This window comes from Peromyscus eremicus, chromosome 15 (assembly GCF_949786415.1).
Source record: "Peromyscus eremicus chromosome 15, PerEre_H2_v1, whole genome shotgun sequence".
In the NCBI taxonomy this organism is placed as follows: Eukaryota; Metazoa; Chordata; class Mammalia; order Rodentia; family Cricetidae; genus Peromyscus; species Peromyscus eremicus.
Genome location: NC_081431.1, coordinates 30,438,510 through 30,455,893, shown reverse-complemented (window position 1 = coordinate 30,455,893; position 17,384 = coordinate 30,438,510). Strand labels below are relative to the sequence as shown.

Genomic DNA, 17,384 nt, shown 5'->3' with positions numbered 1-17,384 from the left:
TATGAGGTAGCAACGAAAATAATTTTATGGCCGGAGGGTCACCACAGCGTGAGAAACTGTTAAAGGGATGAAGCGTTCGGAAGGTTGAGAACCACTTGAATGAGCAGTGGAGGTAGAACACACAGGTGTAAAGTGCAGAAAATTAAACCCACTTAGATATCCCCTATAGTTTCTTTCACTTCCTTTCAAATATCCTATTCTTAGCCCTGGCCAGGGAATTCAGAAATCTGAAATGATGAAAAGAAAGTCAAAGGCCTGTGAGAGGCTTATGAACTTCATAGTATCTTTATATCTTTTAAGCCTTTTGTATTTGCAACTGGACTCTAGGTGGCTGCAGGGTTGAGCTTCTAGTGGTTATAGTAGCTTACTCCAAATGTATGGAGCAGTATCTGGCACATTAGTACTGAGTCATTCACTACTTGTTAAGTGACAAAGTCTTTTTATAATTTGCAAAAACCAGAATAGTTTCTATAAAGTATACTACCTTGAATAATTCTACAAAAGACATGTTTTGTCACATCTCTTCAGTCTTTCACAGTTTGACAGATCTAATTTTCTTTATTTATTTAAGCTTTATATTGTCTTTACCAAGTCAAAGCATTTATAGAAAGTTACCTACATTTACACTGTGCTCACTTATTTCTATGTATTGTATAATCAATAAAGACATAAATTAGGGTGGTAGTATATATTTCTTGGATATTATTTTAGAATACACACATTTAAATTTCAGTTATAACTAATATTAAACAGTAGATAAGGAAAATATATCACCATTTTACATACACCAGGTTCATGTACAGTCAATTTAATTCACGTATTTCTATACCCTACAGGCAAAATACAGTCACTTATTGATAATTAACCCTGACAAAACTTGATTATTATAAAATCAATCCAAGTGAAAGATAATGAATAGCAAACAAATTCCTTCATGTACTTGGTTCTTCCTAAATCCACCAGTTCTTACATGCCCTTCACTTTCTCTCCTTGGTCAGTCGTTGGTGGCATATACACACTCATCTCAGAGGACAGAGGGTATTAAATGGCATACGTGCATGTGGTAGAGTGGGTACCTTCACCTGCCGGACTTGAAATCGTAAAATGTGACATTAGTAGTCCACCGTCATTCCCCCCTCACCTTCGTGTACTTCTCATTATTCTATTTATCAGAGTGTCGGCTTCCTCAAGTTCCCTGTTTTCTAAATTATGTTTCTCATATCTGGTCATCAAACACTTCTTCCTTCAGTAACCATCCTTCTCCTCCGAAAGCGTTAGAAGGAAATTATGAAATCAGTTACACATATGACTAAATTGGCCACAATAAAATGAGCTTGTAAACTTTACGATGCGTTCATTTTAAAGACCTATTAGTCGTGTGAACTCAATAAATACTCATCAAACACTTCAATGGCTCTCTGGCTGAGGGCTTGTACATGCTTGAAACCCAGTCTCCACTTGAGAGGAAGCTCACAGTTTCGCAGGAATGAATGCTGTGAATAACTTTTCCAGGGAAACGAGGAGCGACCACGTTTATCCCTAGATCACATTATTAGTTTCCGCATTCTGCCTGTAATCGCTGAGGGGCTGCGATGGGTGAGGTTTCACTGTACGCTGCACTCCATCTGGCGTATTTTGAGTCCACAAAACGAGTTGATGCCTTCTGTCTTTTTACAGGCTATCATCTCCATGTAACAATGCGGCGGCTCGTCTCCCCTAATCCCCTTTATTCTTCAAAAGTAAGCTCTGGAGTAAACACTTTGCAGAGAACATTTTTTTTATTTTAGTCTCCTCTCAATCCACCCCCTTTTTAGATGAATTCTCACCTGCCTGTGTCACACTGCTCACCTACCCTTCTGATTACACCCTATCTTGTGAGCTCCGTCATGGCTGGATGGGGTATCTGGCCTGTTATCTGTCACCGCAATCTGTATGTTATCTTATTTTCCTTTTTTCCATAAGGATATTTAGGGAAGTTATAGAAAAACTGTAGTTGGCTGTCTTGATATTTTGGTGCCTGTCCTGGATCTCACGCTGTAGCCCAGGCTGGCCTTGAACTCACAGAGATCCGCTTGGCTCTGCTTCCCGAGTGCTGGTATTAAAGGTGTGTGCCACCACCTCCCAGCCTATAACTCCTTTCTGTAAGTAAAATTTTGACTGTTTTTTTTTTTTTTTTTTTTTTTTTTTTTTTTTTTTTTTTTGGTTTTTCAAGACAGGGTTTCTCTGTGTAGCTTTGCGCCTTTCCTGGAACTCACTTGGTAGCCCAGGCTGGCCTCGAACTCACAGAGATCCGCCTGGCTCTGCCTCCCGAGTGCTCGGATTAAAGGCATGCACCACCACCACCCGGCTCTGATTTTTTTTTTAAAACTGAGAGTCGAAACAGCAATTAACAATTTGCTATCTTTTAAAAAAAATATATTAACTTGAGAAAATGAAGACAGAAATGCACTTTTATAAGTTTTGGCAACAAATTCAAAATCTGGAGAGAGGTTTACAAAACCCACGCCCGAGGTAGCAGTCCCTCGCCAGGCCCTAGTACGGAGTGACGAAACCCCAAGATGACGTGTGGATTCCCGGTCTGGGAAACGCGGGCAGGACGTGAGGCGCAGGTGTCAGCAGCGTGCATTCTGCGCCTGCGCACGAGCCTAGGGAGCCTCAGTAGTGGGATGCCCGGATGAAGACCGCAGAGACGCGCCGTTGCCATGGCAGCCGGGTGCTGGCTGCAGCAGGAGCTGGCCCGGGGGTGTCACCCTTGCCTTGTTGTCAGAGCTTAGAAAAGGAGAGGAGAGCTCCCGTGGCTTTCTCTGTGCCCCCAACTGCTGCATCTTCTACAGGCAGGAGGGGACTTGGCGGAAGAGGAGGGCAGGACGACTCAGATTCTGGTGGGAGGATCGAGGGGAAGATAAACGTCTGGGCTAGGTGGGAGGGGAGATGGGTGAAGCTCTTGAGATGAGCGGTCCTCCCAGGATAAGCCCTAGGATCTCTCCAGCGGGGCATAGCGTCGCCGCAGCCATGCACAAGGGGAACCCCTCAGATGGTGGCTTAGATGCTCGCTCTGCATTTTTGTCATATTATACCCCTTCTCAAAGTTATCGAATGTGAAAGGTAGCTTGCATGGAAAAAAGAAATCAACTCCTAAGATGTTAACTTCCACACGTGGAATACTATCCATTTAGTTGGTGCTAGCTTAGGATGCTCAGTACGAATTCAAATCATTACCTAATTTTGTTAAATATTAGTGTCAGAGCTTGTAACAGATTGTAATTTAAAAAAATATTTAATAGCACCACAGTCTTGATCAGAATGCTTCAGGAAGGATGGACCTGACGGTTCCATAGTGTTGTGGGTTTTTGCTTAACTGCTTTTTAAAACAAGTTTTTGCTAAATGCTTATTGTATATGAAAAGGTTTTCTCTTTACTGTTCTCTTGGTTCTTGGTGATTCAGCAAACATTGTTTAAAACGTTATATAGGATAAGACTGGAACCGAAGTATCAGATTAAAGTATTTTTAAATATTTTTTAATCTGGGAATAAAGTTACCAATATAATGTACATCTGTGCACTTGGTTCGGACCCACACTGGAAGGTCTTCAGGCACCTACTCACTCAGGAATTTTCACATACTTAAGAGGAAAGAATTCATTTCTGCCACTTACTGCAGTTCACTGTTGAGGGTGGATCTGGCCTGAACCACTTTCGTAGATTTTTATTGATGATGATAAACTTTAAACGTTAAATGTGTGAAATTCACAGTAATAAAATAGGAAATGCTAAGTCATTTGGTTCACGGAAGATACCGTTTTATTCTAATATGTTGACGTGTGTATCATATGGACAGTGTCCTGGTGACGATGATTAGGAAACAGAAGGTTTGAATATCCTGTGACTCATTTTGTAAAGCTTGAGGGACTTGGCAACAAGAGTTCAAGTTTACCTTGTTTGTTTACACAAGAGCCAATGGTGCTGTTTCTCTTGGAGTTATAGAAATTCAATTAAACTTCAGATTTGATGCAACTTCATTTATTTCTCATTTACTTTACCCAGGCCTTTTTCTTTTCATTTACACTTGTATGATTTTAATAGCTCCTAATGTGTCTGATACATTTTCATTTGTTACACTGATGCTTGTTTTGAATTTAGCATTTTAGTTTTCATATAGGTGATGTTTCTGTAAGTACTGATGCATAAAAGTCTTTGTTGAATAGCTCAGAAGTATGAACTATTTCATGCATATTATTTACAAGTTCAGAACTATTATAAAACTCAGGGAGAACATTAAGGAGTTAGTTCTACCGATGTTTCTTCTTACAGTAAATTAAACATCTTAACAAATTTCAATATCCCTTCTGTGAAAAGAAAGTTGATTATGCCAAGGCATGAGTGTGGAAAAATAACATTTTGTATAGATTTTTGTATGCCTTTTGTGTTATAGCAAATTTTATTTTATTCTGTGTCATTCATAGTGTCCTTATTTTTAAATGGTAGGTAGGTAGATGGTGTAAGCAATTAAGTCTGTAGATGTTGGCTTATCCAAGTCACCTCAAAATGTTATTGCCCTCAACTTCTAACTGAGAAGTTACTGAAGCCTTACCTTTGAGTTTGTCAAGAAAGCCTGTTTTATATGTTTAGCTTAAAGGAATAAATATATGGAAAGAATACAATTAATATTTTAGAGATGACTATCATCCAGTTAGCCAACTCCTTAGTTATTCAAATAGCTAAAAACTAAAACTAAACACAAAGCCCAGACTACATCATTTGCTGAGGCAGAGTTTCACTGATTGGCAGGGGATGGGGAAAATCCTTTTCTAAGCCTCCATCTTCTTATCTTCTTTAGAAATCTCATAGATTAGGGTTGGGAGATTTGGGGGAGGTAGAAGGGTTGTTAGAAATGTCTGCTATGGAAATGTGTTGCCACTAACGAGAATGTACAAACACGTTTACCCTGAACAACGCTTCCTGTTACATGTTTCTATGTGGTAATTAGCTTACCCAAAACACTGATCTCTGCCCTCATTCCACCTCTAAACTGGCTTAACATACATCTTTATCTTTTAAAATCTTATAGCATTATCCACTGACAAGTGGAAAAATGAATGAAAGTAAAGTTATTGATTCCAAAGAAAGTGGGGAGTATGAAGATGACTTTGAAAAGGACCTGGAGTGGCTGATCAATGATAAAGAAAAAAGCAATGGCAGCATAATAGAGGTACGTGTAAACTACCAATAGCACTTGTGGTAGTTACATAGGAAAGTGCTTTTGCAAGCCATGAAAGTTTTCACTAATGGTATCTCATTTAAACTTCGCAATGCTTTCTTGATGTGTATTGAGCAAATACCATTCATTATCCCCATCTTGGAGATAAGAAATGGAGACATCAGATAATTTAAATACTGTGTCTTAAAGCTTGGGTGAATGAGAGAATGAGAATAAATATGCATTTAACAAAGCTCAAATGATAATGAAATTTTAATCTGAATAAATAAGTAATTAACATGATTTAGTACATCCAAGGTGAAAACCTGAAAAAAATCATGGGTTTGTACTTTTAATATAAATAAATCCTTCAAAAATATAATCTTCCCTCTAATAGCTGAAACTTTAAGACAAAATTAGTGCTTCAGAGTAATGAAGACAGAGGGAAACTAAAGGGCTGATCTGAGCTATAATATACCTGTAGAAGTACATTAACCAGGATCCTGTGTTGTTGATCAGATATATGGAAGGCAAAGGCAGGAGAGATGAACCTTTCCTGGCTGTTCCTGTTGCTAGTATGCTCTTGCATGTACACAATTGTGTACGCGCGCGTACACACACACACACACACACACACACACACACACTCACGGCATATCTATTTATCTGTAATTCTGTGCATGGCCATTAGTATCAATTAGTGATGAGATGACAAGGAATGTGACTGGGTGTCAAGTGAGGTGACTTCAGAAGGATGACAATAAGAACAGTCATTCAGGTTCTAGGGAAGTAGCAGAAAGAATGTGAGGCATTGAAGACAGCAGCTGTTATAAACTTAACTCCATCTTGATTTGTTATTTGTTATGTGGTGAAGAAATAAATGCAGTAGAATATTTGAAAAAAAAAACAAAGGCAAAAGTGGAGTTTTTTTAAGGTGGCCATAAGAGGAGTTTTCTGCATCATATTAGAAAGTGTCCAGGATGAGTGGAGGCAGAGCTCTCCTGAGAGGCAAGGTTGCAACAAGGTCTTGCAGCTGGAGTAGCTCCAGATGTGAAACACACACAGGGTTGAAGAATTAGTGATGATAACAAGGACTCATTGTTTATTCCGGTGTTTCTCTGAGGTGCTCCAAAATATGGGTTATAATATTAAGAGTAAAGTGTAAGCCAGAAGCTCTTAAATTCCCCTGTGTATAAAATAAACCACATGAACAGAAAAAAAAATTGTTTCAATTGTCCCCCAAATAAACGAGCAGTCTCAGTTGTACTTGAAAGTAGACTGTCATGTCTTTTTTCAAGATGGCTTGCAAGAGGGAAGACGATCTTGACCTGGAGTTGAAAGAAGATGAACCAGAAACAGAACACAGCCAACAGCTCTCTGATCCAGATAAACCTGTGAATGACGCCTCGCCCAGAAGAAATGACTTCATTTCTGTCCCAAGTATTCAGCCGCTGGATCCCATATCGGACTCTGACAGTGAGAACTCCTTCCAGGACTTCAAAGCAGAAAACCAGAGAGACCTGGAGGAAGAAGAGGATGAGGAAGTCAGGAGATATATTATGGAGAAAATTATAGAGGCTAACAAAATCCTACAGAATCAAGAGCCCGTGAACGACAAACGGGAGCGGAAACTTAAGTTCAAAGACAAACTAGTTGATTTAGAAGTCCCGCCGTTAGAAGACAGTGATACTTGTAAAGCTTTCTTAGAGAATGAAAATAATATGTCTGGAAAACTGTCCCAGTTATGCATTTCTGGTGAACCGGGACAAGAGAATGTGGTCCTGTCAGTTACTGACGGCAGCTGTGAAGAGAACGACAGAAAGATACTGGTTGAGAGAGATGGGAAGTTTGAACTTATGAATTTGCAAGACATTGAGAGTCAGGGGTTTCTGCCCCCCATTAATAGTGCTAATAATACAGAAAATGAATCCTCACAGTTGCCGCTCAGGTCTCCCACCCCGACTGTTGGTGGCGTCAAGAAAGAAGAGCCTGTGGCAAAGGTTCATACTCTCTCTCCAACAGGAGAGCTATTGGCACAAGTCCCTCAGGCACCTCCCAACCTCAAGACTCGTCCAAGTTCTGCTGCCAACCCAGATCTAAATAAAAAAAGGAGATCTAATCACAGGATACAGTCTGCAGGTGTCTCTCCAGTGACCTCAACGTATTGTCTTTCGCCACGACAGAAAGAACTCCAAAAACAGCTCGAACGGAAGAGAGAAAAGCTAAAGAGGGAGGTAAGAAGGAAGGCAAGTGGGCTTTCGTGTTGAAAGGGGAGTGAATTTTCATGTTTTATCAATGTCACAAGACAGGGATGGTTGCGAGCTCTTGTTTACTTTCATGTTGTCAAATCGCTGGGCTAAGTGTTGAGAATGTGTGTGTGTAGAACACTGCCATTACCTTGAGTCTTTCTCGCAAACATCACAAAAGATGGTAGACCATCTACCTTAGACCCATACAAGATCTCAGAAATGACACTGTCATTCTTAAAGGTGACACGTGAAAGCAGGTTATGTGAGAGGTGAGAATCAAATCTTGCGTGGGAAAGGGCAGGCACAAAGCATAGGCAACAGGCTAACTTGCATTATCATTATTTTATTTGTGTGCACCTTATATATCTTCTGTGTCTATAATTCCTTGATTTGGGGGATTGTAGTTTTAGATTGAAAGCGGAGCCTGGCTGAGGGTGTAGCTCAGTGGTAGAGCAGTGCCCAGCATGCACCACTACCGGGGAAGGGAGAGTAGAGACTACTATCCCTGATGAGATGCCTCCAAATTCCATCTGCACTCTCAAATGATGAGAATAGACAGGAAGAAGTCAGATGCCTTGCCCACGCTGACACAGTCCGGTCCCTGAGAGATCCTGGCTCACATCTAACTTGTAGCTCGGTGCTGTTCCCACGACACTCCGTTCTTTTCCTCTCACTGACGACTGTACAGTTCTACAGAACAGATGTTAGAAGCTTCCTTCAAGTTTAGATAACTTCTTTTTTACCCAGTAGCTGGGTAATTCAGATACAATTTCATTTTTCCTTAATAGTTAGCCAAGTCTCTAAGTGTGCTTCTGATAGCAAAAAATGCTAATTTATGGACATAAATAACCTGAGAAACATTTTAATAAAAAATTTCAAATTCCTATAAAACAACATAACTCCTGTATTCTTATCAGCAGACTCAAATTTTGGCGTATTTTCTGTTTCCTGTTTATTTTTTAAGCTACAGTATTTTATTTACTCAGTTATTGCTTTAATTTTAGTATTTTGCTGTTCTGAGAAGGTTGCTAGGTAAGCTTTCCATCAACTAGCTACATTCCCAACATTGGCTAAAGTGATTTTTTGTTTTGTTTTGTTTTTTTGTTTTTTGAGATAGAGTTTCTCTGTATAGCTTTGGAGCCTTTCCTGGAACTCACTCTGTAGACCAGGCTGGCCTCAAACTCAGAGAGATCCACCTGCCTCTGCCTCCCAAGTGCTGGGATTAAAGGCGTGTGCCACCACTGCCCAGCTAAAGTGTTTTTAAAACAAGGCCTAGACCACATTCTTTGTCTTCTACATATATTTCCCACACAGTTCTAAGTGAGTGAAGTATTTTCTTTCATAACTGCAGTACCTTCATCACAACTAACCTAACAGTAATAAAAAATGCTCAAGCAATTTATAGTGCTTCTAAAATGTGCCATGGTTTGCATTGCTGTGATTTAATTAATTGGTACCAAAAGTAACCTAAGAGTTGACAAAAGATACATAGTATTCCCAATGGCCAATAATGAACACCATGTAACTATACACGGCCCTGCTTGACTGCTTTAAAGACCTTTGTTTTCCCTCCTAAGTAACTAGAGGCCCACCCTGTATTTGAAAGAGGAGCAATTTGGGAAGTTTTGAGGCTAACTTCCTAATTTCAGAAGTCAGAATGTATCTATTTGACGCACATACAGCTTCATGAATTTTCTCGTAATACCTTTTCACAATCCCCCTGCTAGGAAGAACAGCGCAAACTAGAGGAAGAGAACGAGAAGAAAAAGGAGAACGAGGTGGTGTTTAAAGCATGGCTGCAGAAGAAAAGAGAGCAGGTCATAGAAATGCGGCGAATTCAGCGAGCAAAGCAGATCGAGGACATGAACAGCAGAGTGAGTGCACATCCTCTGAGACACAAGCACCGCGGGTAGGGAAGGGAGTCACACAGTGCCACGGATAGGGAAGGGAGTCACACAGCGCCACGGATAGGGAAGGGAGTCACACAGCGCCATGGATAGGGAAGGGAGTCACACAAGTGCCACGGATAGGGAAGGGAGTCACACAAGTGCCACGGATAGGGAAGGGAGTCACACATCACCACGGATAGGGAAGGGAGTCACACAGCGCCACAGATAGGGAAGGGAGTCACACAAGTGCCACAGATAGGGAAGGGAGTCACACAGCGCCATGGATAGGGAAGGGAGTCACACAAGTGCCACGGATAGGGAAAGGAGTCACACAGCGCCACGGATAGGGAAGGGAGTCACACAGCGCCATGGATAGGGAAGGGAGTCACACAAGTGCCACGGATAGGGAAGGGAGTCACACAAGTGCCACGGATAGGGAAGGGAGTCACACAGCACCATGGATAGGGAAGGGAGTCACACAGCGCCACAGATAGGGAAGGGAGTCACACAGCGCCACAGATAGGGAAGGGAGTCACACAGCACCATGGATAGGGAAGGGAGTCACACAGCGCCATGGATAGGGAAGGGAGTCACACAGCGCCACGGATAGGGAAGGGAGTCACACAGCGCCATGGAAAGGGAAGGGAGTCACACAAGTGCCACAGATAGGGAAGGGAGTCACACAATGCCAAGGATAGGGAAGGGAGTCACACAGCGCCACGGCTAGGGAAGGGAGTCACACAGCACCATGGATAGGGAAGGGAGTCACACAGCGCCATGGATAGGGAAGGGAGTCACACAGCGCCACAGATAGGGAAGGGAGTCACACAAGTGCCATGGATAGGGAAGGGAGTCACACAGCACCATGGATAGGGAAGGGAGTCACACAGCGCCACAGATAGGGAAGGGAGTCACACAGCGCCATGGATAGGGAAGGGAGTCACACAGCGCCACAGATAGGGAAGGGAGTCACACAAGTGCCATGGATAGGGAAGGGAGTCACACAATGCCAAGGATAGGGAAGGGAGTCACACAGCGCCATGGATAGGGAAGGGAGTCACACAGCGCCATGGATAGGGAAGGGAGTCACACAGCGCCACGGATAGGGAAGGGAGTCACACAGCGCCACAGATAGGGAAGGGAGTCACACAAGTGCCACGGATAGGGAAGGGAGTCACACAGCGCCACAGATAGGGAAGGGAGTCACACAAGTGCCATGGATAGGGAAGGGAGTCACACAGCGCCATGGATAGGGAAGGGAGTCACACAGCACCACGGATAGGGAAGGGAGTCACACAGCGCCACGGATAGGGAAGGGAGTCACACAGCGCCACAGATAGGGAAGGGAGTCACACAAGTGCCACGGATAGGGAAGGGAGTCACACAATGCCAAGGATAGGGAAGGGAGTCACACAGTGCCACAGATAGGGAAGGGAGTCACACAGCACCATGGATAGGGAAGGGAGTCAGTAGAAGGAAAACGGCCCAAACCTACCCCTGCAAAATGTGCCATGTGCATGGTCTGTAGTTTCCTCAGAGCCTGACAAAAGTCAGATGATTCTAATTGTATTCAAACTTGCCTAGTACGGAAAATAGAATATATTAATTCATATTTCAAGGCATTTTAATCTTAACATTCAAAGTGGACAAATCTACACATATTTCTGCTCACAAACCTACAGACTAAGTGTCCCTTTAGAGTAGACAGAGATCATATGTAAAATTTCTCAAATTTAAAAATGCCAAATTTTTAATTTACTTTTTTACTAATGTGCATGAGTGTTTGCCTACATATATGTTTGTGCACTGTGTGTGTGTGTGTCTGGTACCTGAGGGGGTCAGAAGAGGACACTGGATGCCCTGGAACTGGAGTTACAGACAGTTGTGAGCTGCAGTGTAGGTTCTGGAAATTGAACCCAGGTCCTCTGGGAAAGCAGCCAAGGCTCTTAACCACTGAGTCATCTCTCCAGCCCCACCAAATTAATTAGAAAAAAAAAAACCAAACTAAAATACAGGGGTTGGAAGACTGTCTCAGCTTTTAAGAGTCTGGGCTCTTAAAAGTTCAGTTCCATCACCCACACTGGGTGGTTCCCAGCTACCTATAACTCCTGCTCCAGGGGATAAGATGCCAGGACTTGGACACCCACTCACAGGTAGTATACACATATGCACAGAGATCCCCATGCATACACATAAATAAAAATGAATCATCCTACATATTATTTATATTTAATTTTTACATATTTATTTTTAAAAGTTCATTATGTGGTTGCTTTCTCTTCATCACGGACGTCTTTCTAGATATCTGTTTTTAGATATCACTTGGTTTTAACTATCTAACTTCTATTTCATTGTTAACTAACTCATTCCTCATGTATGGTTAAATAGGTTTCAATATTTTCAATATTCAATATGTCAGTGCTTCAATAAAGCTGCACATTATAGTGAGGAACATCAAGACTGTAAGAAAGTTCCTTTAAAGCAGAATTTAAGATTTTTGAATGTTCAGAGTAAAACTTTTGCGATGTGCAATCAGCCTCCATGTTTCAAACAATTTCTAGTTCCTACAAGAGTGAGTGAGATATTTACCACAGTGTATTTACCATGGTTCAGCTAATACTGTGTGTAACTTGTCTCCTTAGTTTGTCTTCACATTAATAATACCCATGCTTGTGTGCGTATGTATACAGGTTTGTGTTTGTGATATAATAAGAAAGATACAAGTAGGAAGTGGGGAGGGAGAGGCTAGACTGGACTAATCCACAAGCATGTGATGAAGCCTTCAACTGATTCCTGAACTCAGGGCTTTGAAGAGCTCCCCAGCTTGTTAAATGGAGTGCTGCTGTTCCCTGGAGCAGATCTAAGAACTTCAAATCCCCTCCTGTTTTCCTTTTCCAGTGAATTCTGTTCATCTGAATTCTTTATTCTCTTGTGTGTGTGTATAGGGTGTGTGTGTGTGTGTGTGTGTGTGTGTGTGTGTGTGTGTGTGTGTGTGTGTGTGTGAGAGAGAGAGAGAGAGAGAGAGAGAGAGAGAGAGAGAGAGAGAGAGAAAGAGGGAGTCGGCATGAATATATGTGTAACACACAAAGACACACATGTTTCTGTCCTTTGTTCTTGGCACAGAGCCCCTAAGGGCCTGTGTAGCTCCTGGAAGAGCAGGAATGCTAAGTGGGTCTTTTGTTGTAGTATTTGGTTTTGGGTTCTGGTTGCTGACGGGAGTACCTCATCCCCCAGGGGTTCCTGAGTCATGAGTGTCTGGTTCTAAAGGGATATCTCTGAATGAGAGTTGATCTCTAGAAACACCAAGACATGAACTTCCTGTTACTCCTCAAGGATGCTATGAGAGGTTATCAGATTCCCAAGAACTGGCAGTACAGGTGGTTATGAGTTATCATGTTGTACGTATCCGTCAATTTCTTTCTGAAACAGTCTTGCCACATAGCCCAGGCTAGCCGCTGTGCAATAAGAGTGCCAAGTGTATCTTTTAACTTGTGAAGAACTTGTTATCTTCCTACCTGGTCTCTCATGTGCTAGTATTACAGGTGTGGCTCACCCACACCCAGCTGCATTTTTTTTAAATGTTTGATGTGTGTGCTGCAGGGAGCAGGGTGGAGTGGTGGTAGGTTCACAGCCTACTTGTGGAGATCAGAATGCAACTTTTGAGAGCCAGTTCTTGTGGGTGCCAGGGATAGACCTCAGATGGTTAGGCTTGGCAGCACACTCCTTTACCCACTGAGACATCTGGCCACTCCTGTATTCTTTATTAACATAGTGAACCCTGAAGGATAAGCTCACCCCTTAGTTCTGTGAACTGCCCTAGTAAATTAATTGAGCCTAAAGAAAAGGTCATGTACATTCATCTAGCTGGTCAGTTGGAATTGCAGGTCAAAACCAGGGGCTTTCACTTGGCCTCTGAAGTGGAAACAGCCTTCTCGGACTGAGCAAGGTTTAAGGGAATCACAGGACTGGATGTTAACTCAGGGCAGATAGTCTCAGAATTGAGTTAAACTGTAGGATAACAAACTAGTGGTGTAGAACTGGTCAGGGTAGAGAAAATACCACACACAGTTTGTTGGCCATGGATAAAGTATTCTCTATTGAGAATCCCTAACTGAGACAGGATGAAGAAATGAGATGGGCCAGTGCAGCTTCCTTTCAGAGCATGACCAGTGCTGGTGGATGCAAGGGGTGTGCATTTGAACTGGGTGCTAGGAATGTCGCGATGAAGTCAGTGTTCTGAAAACGCTGAATGGGGACTTGCCATCTTGTAGAACTTCATTAAGGTTCTAAGAAGTAGTTTTAGGTCATCTAAATTAAGCAAATTGTGTTTGTTTTTTTTCTACTCAGCAGGTGAACAGAGACCCACAACAAGCTTTTCGATTATGGCTTAAGAAAAAGCACGAGGAGCAGATGAAAGAAAGGAAGACAGAGGAGCTCCGGAAGCAAGAGGAGTGTTTGTTCTTCTTGAGAGGAACAGAGGGCCGCGATAGGGCCTTTAGACAGTACGTTCACATGCCTTTGTGCCTTCGCAGTGGTCAAAAGCTAGGATGGTGTCTTTTCTGTTGTCTGTCACCTCATTGGTCCTGAGCATACAGACCGCTCTTCTGAGCTTTAGCCTTTGGGAAGGTTGGAGAATAGAGTGAAGGTTGACTCTACTTATATGAAGTTCCTCTCCCCCCTCTCTCCTTCCCTCCCCCTCCCTCCCTCCTTCATTCCTTCCTTCTCTTTCTGTCTGTATCTCTCTCAACCTTTTATTAGAAAAGAAAAAGTAAGTGTGCATTGAGGAAAAGGACTATAGTTTCATCACCCAGAAATCTAATCATGACTATCAGCACTAGAATGTCTGTCTTCTAAATATTTCTTTGCAAACATATTCACAATAAAAATATACATTGTTGTCAGGTAGTGGTGGTGCATGCTTTAATCCCAGCACTCAGGTGGATCTTTGTGAGTTTGGGGCCAGCCTGGTCTACAGAGTAAGTTCCAGGACAGCCAGGGATACACAAAGAAACCCTGTCTCAAAAAACATATATATATATATATATATATGTGTATATATATATATATATATATACACACACACACATTGTGATCATATTGTTTCTAAAGTCTTATAACAGGTAATTAATTTGCTTAAAGTAAAATGAAATACATGACCCAAAAAGTATTATTTTTATTATTAGTTGTTTGGGTTTATTTCTGGAAAACTACACACACACAATTGTGTGTGTGTGTGTGTGTGTGTGTGTGTGTGTGTGTGTGTGTGTGTACATATGTAGTATATATACATATATATGTATATGTATATATATATATATCCCATATACACTTACATACCAGGTAGATGTGTATAAAGTTAGTTATTATGTTATTTTAACTAAGCAAAGACTTTCCCTTTATCTTTTTGGTGCTTATGTTTCCTTTATCTTTTTTCATGCGTAGCCTTCGTTTTGGTTTTAAGGAAGGGCTGCTCTAGCCACTGAGCACAGGCTCTAGAATTTCCCTCCTAAGAAGAGTGAGGCAGCAGTTTTGCATCTTGCTAATTTTTTTAACTGGACTGTTTTACAAGCTAATTTCAAGAAATATGTTATTGAAATACAGCAAATATTTTAGAGAAGGGCTGGGACTTATGACACGTGTAAATTCTTGTGTTTGATTACTACCAAACCAAGTAAGTTGTCAGTCTTACCACAGACAGATCTAATTTCAAGCATTTGATCCCAAGTGTAAACTGCTTTCTTGAATGAGCCTGGGAAATAAGCCTGAAGTGTTAATACTTGAACAGTTTGTCTCTTGACTCCATTTCATTATAGAAATGTTAATTTTGATGTGTTTGTAGACGAGAAACTTACCGTATGATATTCACCAAATCTGATCCTGCCTCTTTCTACAGATGGCTCAGAAGAAAACAGATAGAAAAAATCGCAGAGCAACAGGCTGTCAAAGAGAGAGCCAGGCAGCTCCGACTGGAAGCACGGCGTTCCAAACAGCTGCAGAACAACCTGTACAACATGCCAGATGCCAAATCTTTCCGCTTCACCGACCACTACAACTGAAGCTGTCCGGGACAGCCTTCACTTGAAGATGCTGTCACCAGAGTTTTGGATGTCATTTCCGATGGACCCAGTGTCTTGATAATACTAAATTATGGAGTGGGATTTGTCTTTTGGTAATGCTGACGGTGAATCTATATTGTCTTCACACTAACACAAAATAAACGTCTCTCATGGTGTTGACTATGTTGTGCTGTCTTACAGTCTGTTCAACAAACTGAACAACGAAGGAACTCTGTGCTCTGCCCCTAAATTGTGTTAACATTTCTACTCAGAAAGCCAGACGAAAGGCATACATTTCTATTTATAGTTCCTATGGTCATTTAAAGTATTGCAAAAGGGACAGCAAGATGGCTGTGGATAAAGGCACTTGCCACCAAGTCTGATGACCTGAGGTCAATCCCTGGGCTCCACACTGTAGAAAGAGAACTAGCTCCTACAAGCTGTCCTCTGACCACACACACAGTGGAACACACATCCCACATCCTGACCACAAAATAAATAAATGTAATAAACATTTAAATCATTCAATAGAGCAAGTCATAAGGCTTGAGAATGACTTAAATCTCTATCAAGGCTTTATACAAAATTCTGTTTGTCAAAGTTGAATTTGTAGTGGTGGTGACCTAAACAGTGCAGAGTATCACCTGTTAGTACCATAGAAAGACATCTTTTCTACCCTTAATTCTATTTTGTGCATAAAGTATGCCTAATAGTGTTTTAGGTATGTTTTAAAAATCATTGTAAATGCTTTACATAATACAAGCCTATGACCTCCATATGTCTAATGTGTGTTTGTGCATTCATTTACATAAACTCTTAATGTGTATTTTACAAGAACTGGAAAATGCAGAGAGAATAGAATGGTTTATTCCTGTATCTACTTGATTGTTAGTTTGTTTTTGTGATATGGGATTTATGTAGCCTAGGTCCACCTTGAACTTAGAACCCTCCTGCCTCTGCCTCAAGTGCTGGTGTTACAGGTGTGGACCACTATGCCTTGTGTCTGTCTCAACTTTTGTACCACATCAAGCCATCTTACATTTCATTACAATGGGTTTTGACATCCACGTGCATATTGTGCAATGCTTAATACAGGATTGTGATATGACTTAGAGGCAAACTGAATGCAGATGACGCATGGTACCCAAGTACTTGACTCATGAGTAAAGTTACTTGTGAAAAAATCCAAAGTCCTACCTGTCTCCATCTGGAGTAATTATTTTACTTAATTTTTAAGGAAATGAAATATTTCATTTTAGGAAGAAATGGGAAAAGCCTTAGGGTTGGGTTTGGGAGCAGGAGGAAGCAGGATTTTAGAACGGAACAGTAAAGTAATATTTCTAAATGCTAAAAATACTACTATATGATAGTATAGGAGTATTGTAACATACAAGGTTAGCTGGGAAAGTAAGGCAAAAAAAAAAAAAAAAAAGATTGGTGTGTAGATGCAACCAACCGTCTTATTAAATAAGAAACACAGAGCCGATTCAGAGAAGAAAGCCAAGAGGTCAGAACTAAGAGCCTTACCCTTCCTGCTTCAGCTATCCTGCTTCAGCCAAGAGAGCTCTCCGAAAAAGGGGCCTACTACCTGTGTGTATGTCTTTTTATAGTCTAGCTGTTCTGCCTTCTCATTGGTTGTAAACCTAAACACGTGACTGCCTTGTCACTGCCTGTATGTACCGCCCTCCAGGTCCTTAAAGGTGTGCGCCACCACCGCCACACACTTGCTATGGCTCTAATAGCTCTGACCCCCAGGCAACTTTATTTATTAACATACAATTAAAATCACATTTCAGTACAAGTAAAATACCACCACATTGGTGGCCCCCAATTTTTCCTCTATGTAACTTATTTTTTTAAACCATACTTCAGCAGCATTTAGTGTATTCATATATAACCCCAATTCTATGTAGCTCCAAAATGCTTCTATCACTCCTAGTAGCCCATCCTGTGACCAGCCACTTTCAAGGCCTCTTGCCCCACACTTCCTCTG

The 17,384-nt window shown here is 41.5% G+C and overlaps 1 protein-coding gene across 3 annotated transcripts; it reads left to right on the top strand.

The window, feature by feature from the left end:
* Positions 1-2,657: 2,657 nt before the first annotated feature.
* Positions 2,658-15,571, top strand: Ccdc181 (coiled-coil domain containing 181). 3 transcript variants are annotated; one of them, XM_059280219.1, is made up of 6 exons: positions 2,658-2,882; positions 5,069-5,209; positions 6,496-7,431; positions 9,174-9,320; positions 13,686-13,837; positions 15,229-15,571. In XM_059280219.1, the coding sequence occupies exons 2-6, from the start codon at positions 5,093-5,095 to the stop codon at positions 15,389-15,391; spliced, it is 1,515 nt and encodes a 504-aa protein (XP_059136202.1). In that variant the 5' UTR covers positions 2,658-2,882; positions 5,069-5,092; the 3' UTR covers positions 15,392-15,571. The 3 variants fall into 3 exon arrangements, with proteins under 3 accessions (XP_059136202.1, XP_059136201.1, XP_059136200.1); XM_059280218.1 differs by having other exon boundaries at positions 2,660-2,834; positions 13,683-13,837; XM_059280217.1 differs by having other exon boundaries at positions 2,660-2,882; positions 13,683-13,837.
* The last annotated feature ends 1,813 nt before the right edge of the window (positions 15,572-17,384 follow it).

Coding starts and splice junctions, on each gene's coding strand:
- Ccdc181 (XM_059280218.1), top strand. CDS start 5,093: ATGAATGAAAGTAAAGTTATTGATTCCAAAGAAAGTGGGGAGTATGAA. Junction 5,210..6,495: donor GCAATGGCAGCATAATAGAG/GTACGTGTAAAC, acceptor TCTTTTTTCAAG/ATGGCTTGCAAGAGGGAAGA. Junction 7,432..9,173: donor GAGAAAAGCTAAAGAGGGAG/GTAAGAAGGAAG, acceptor TCCCCCTGCTAG/GAAGAACAGCGCAAACTAGA.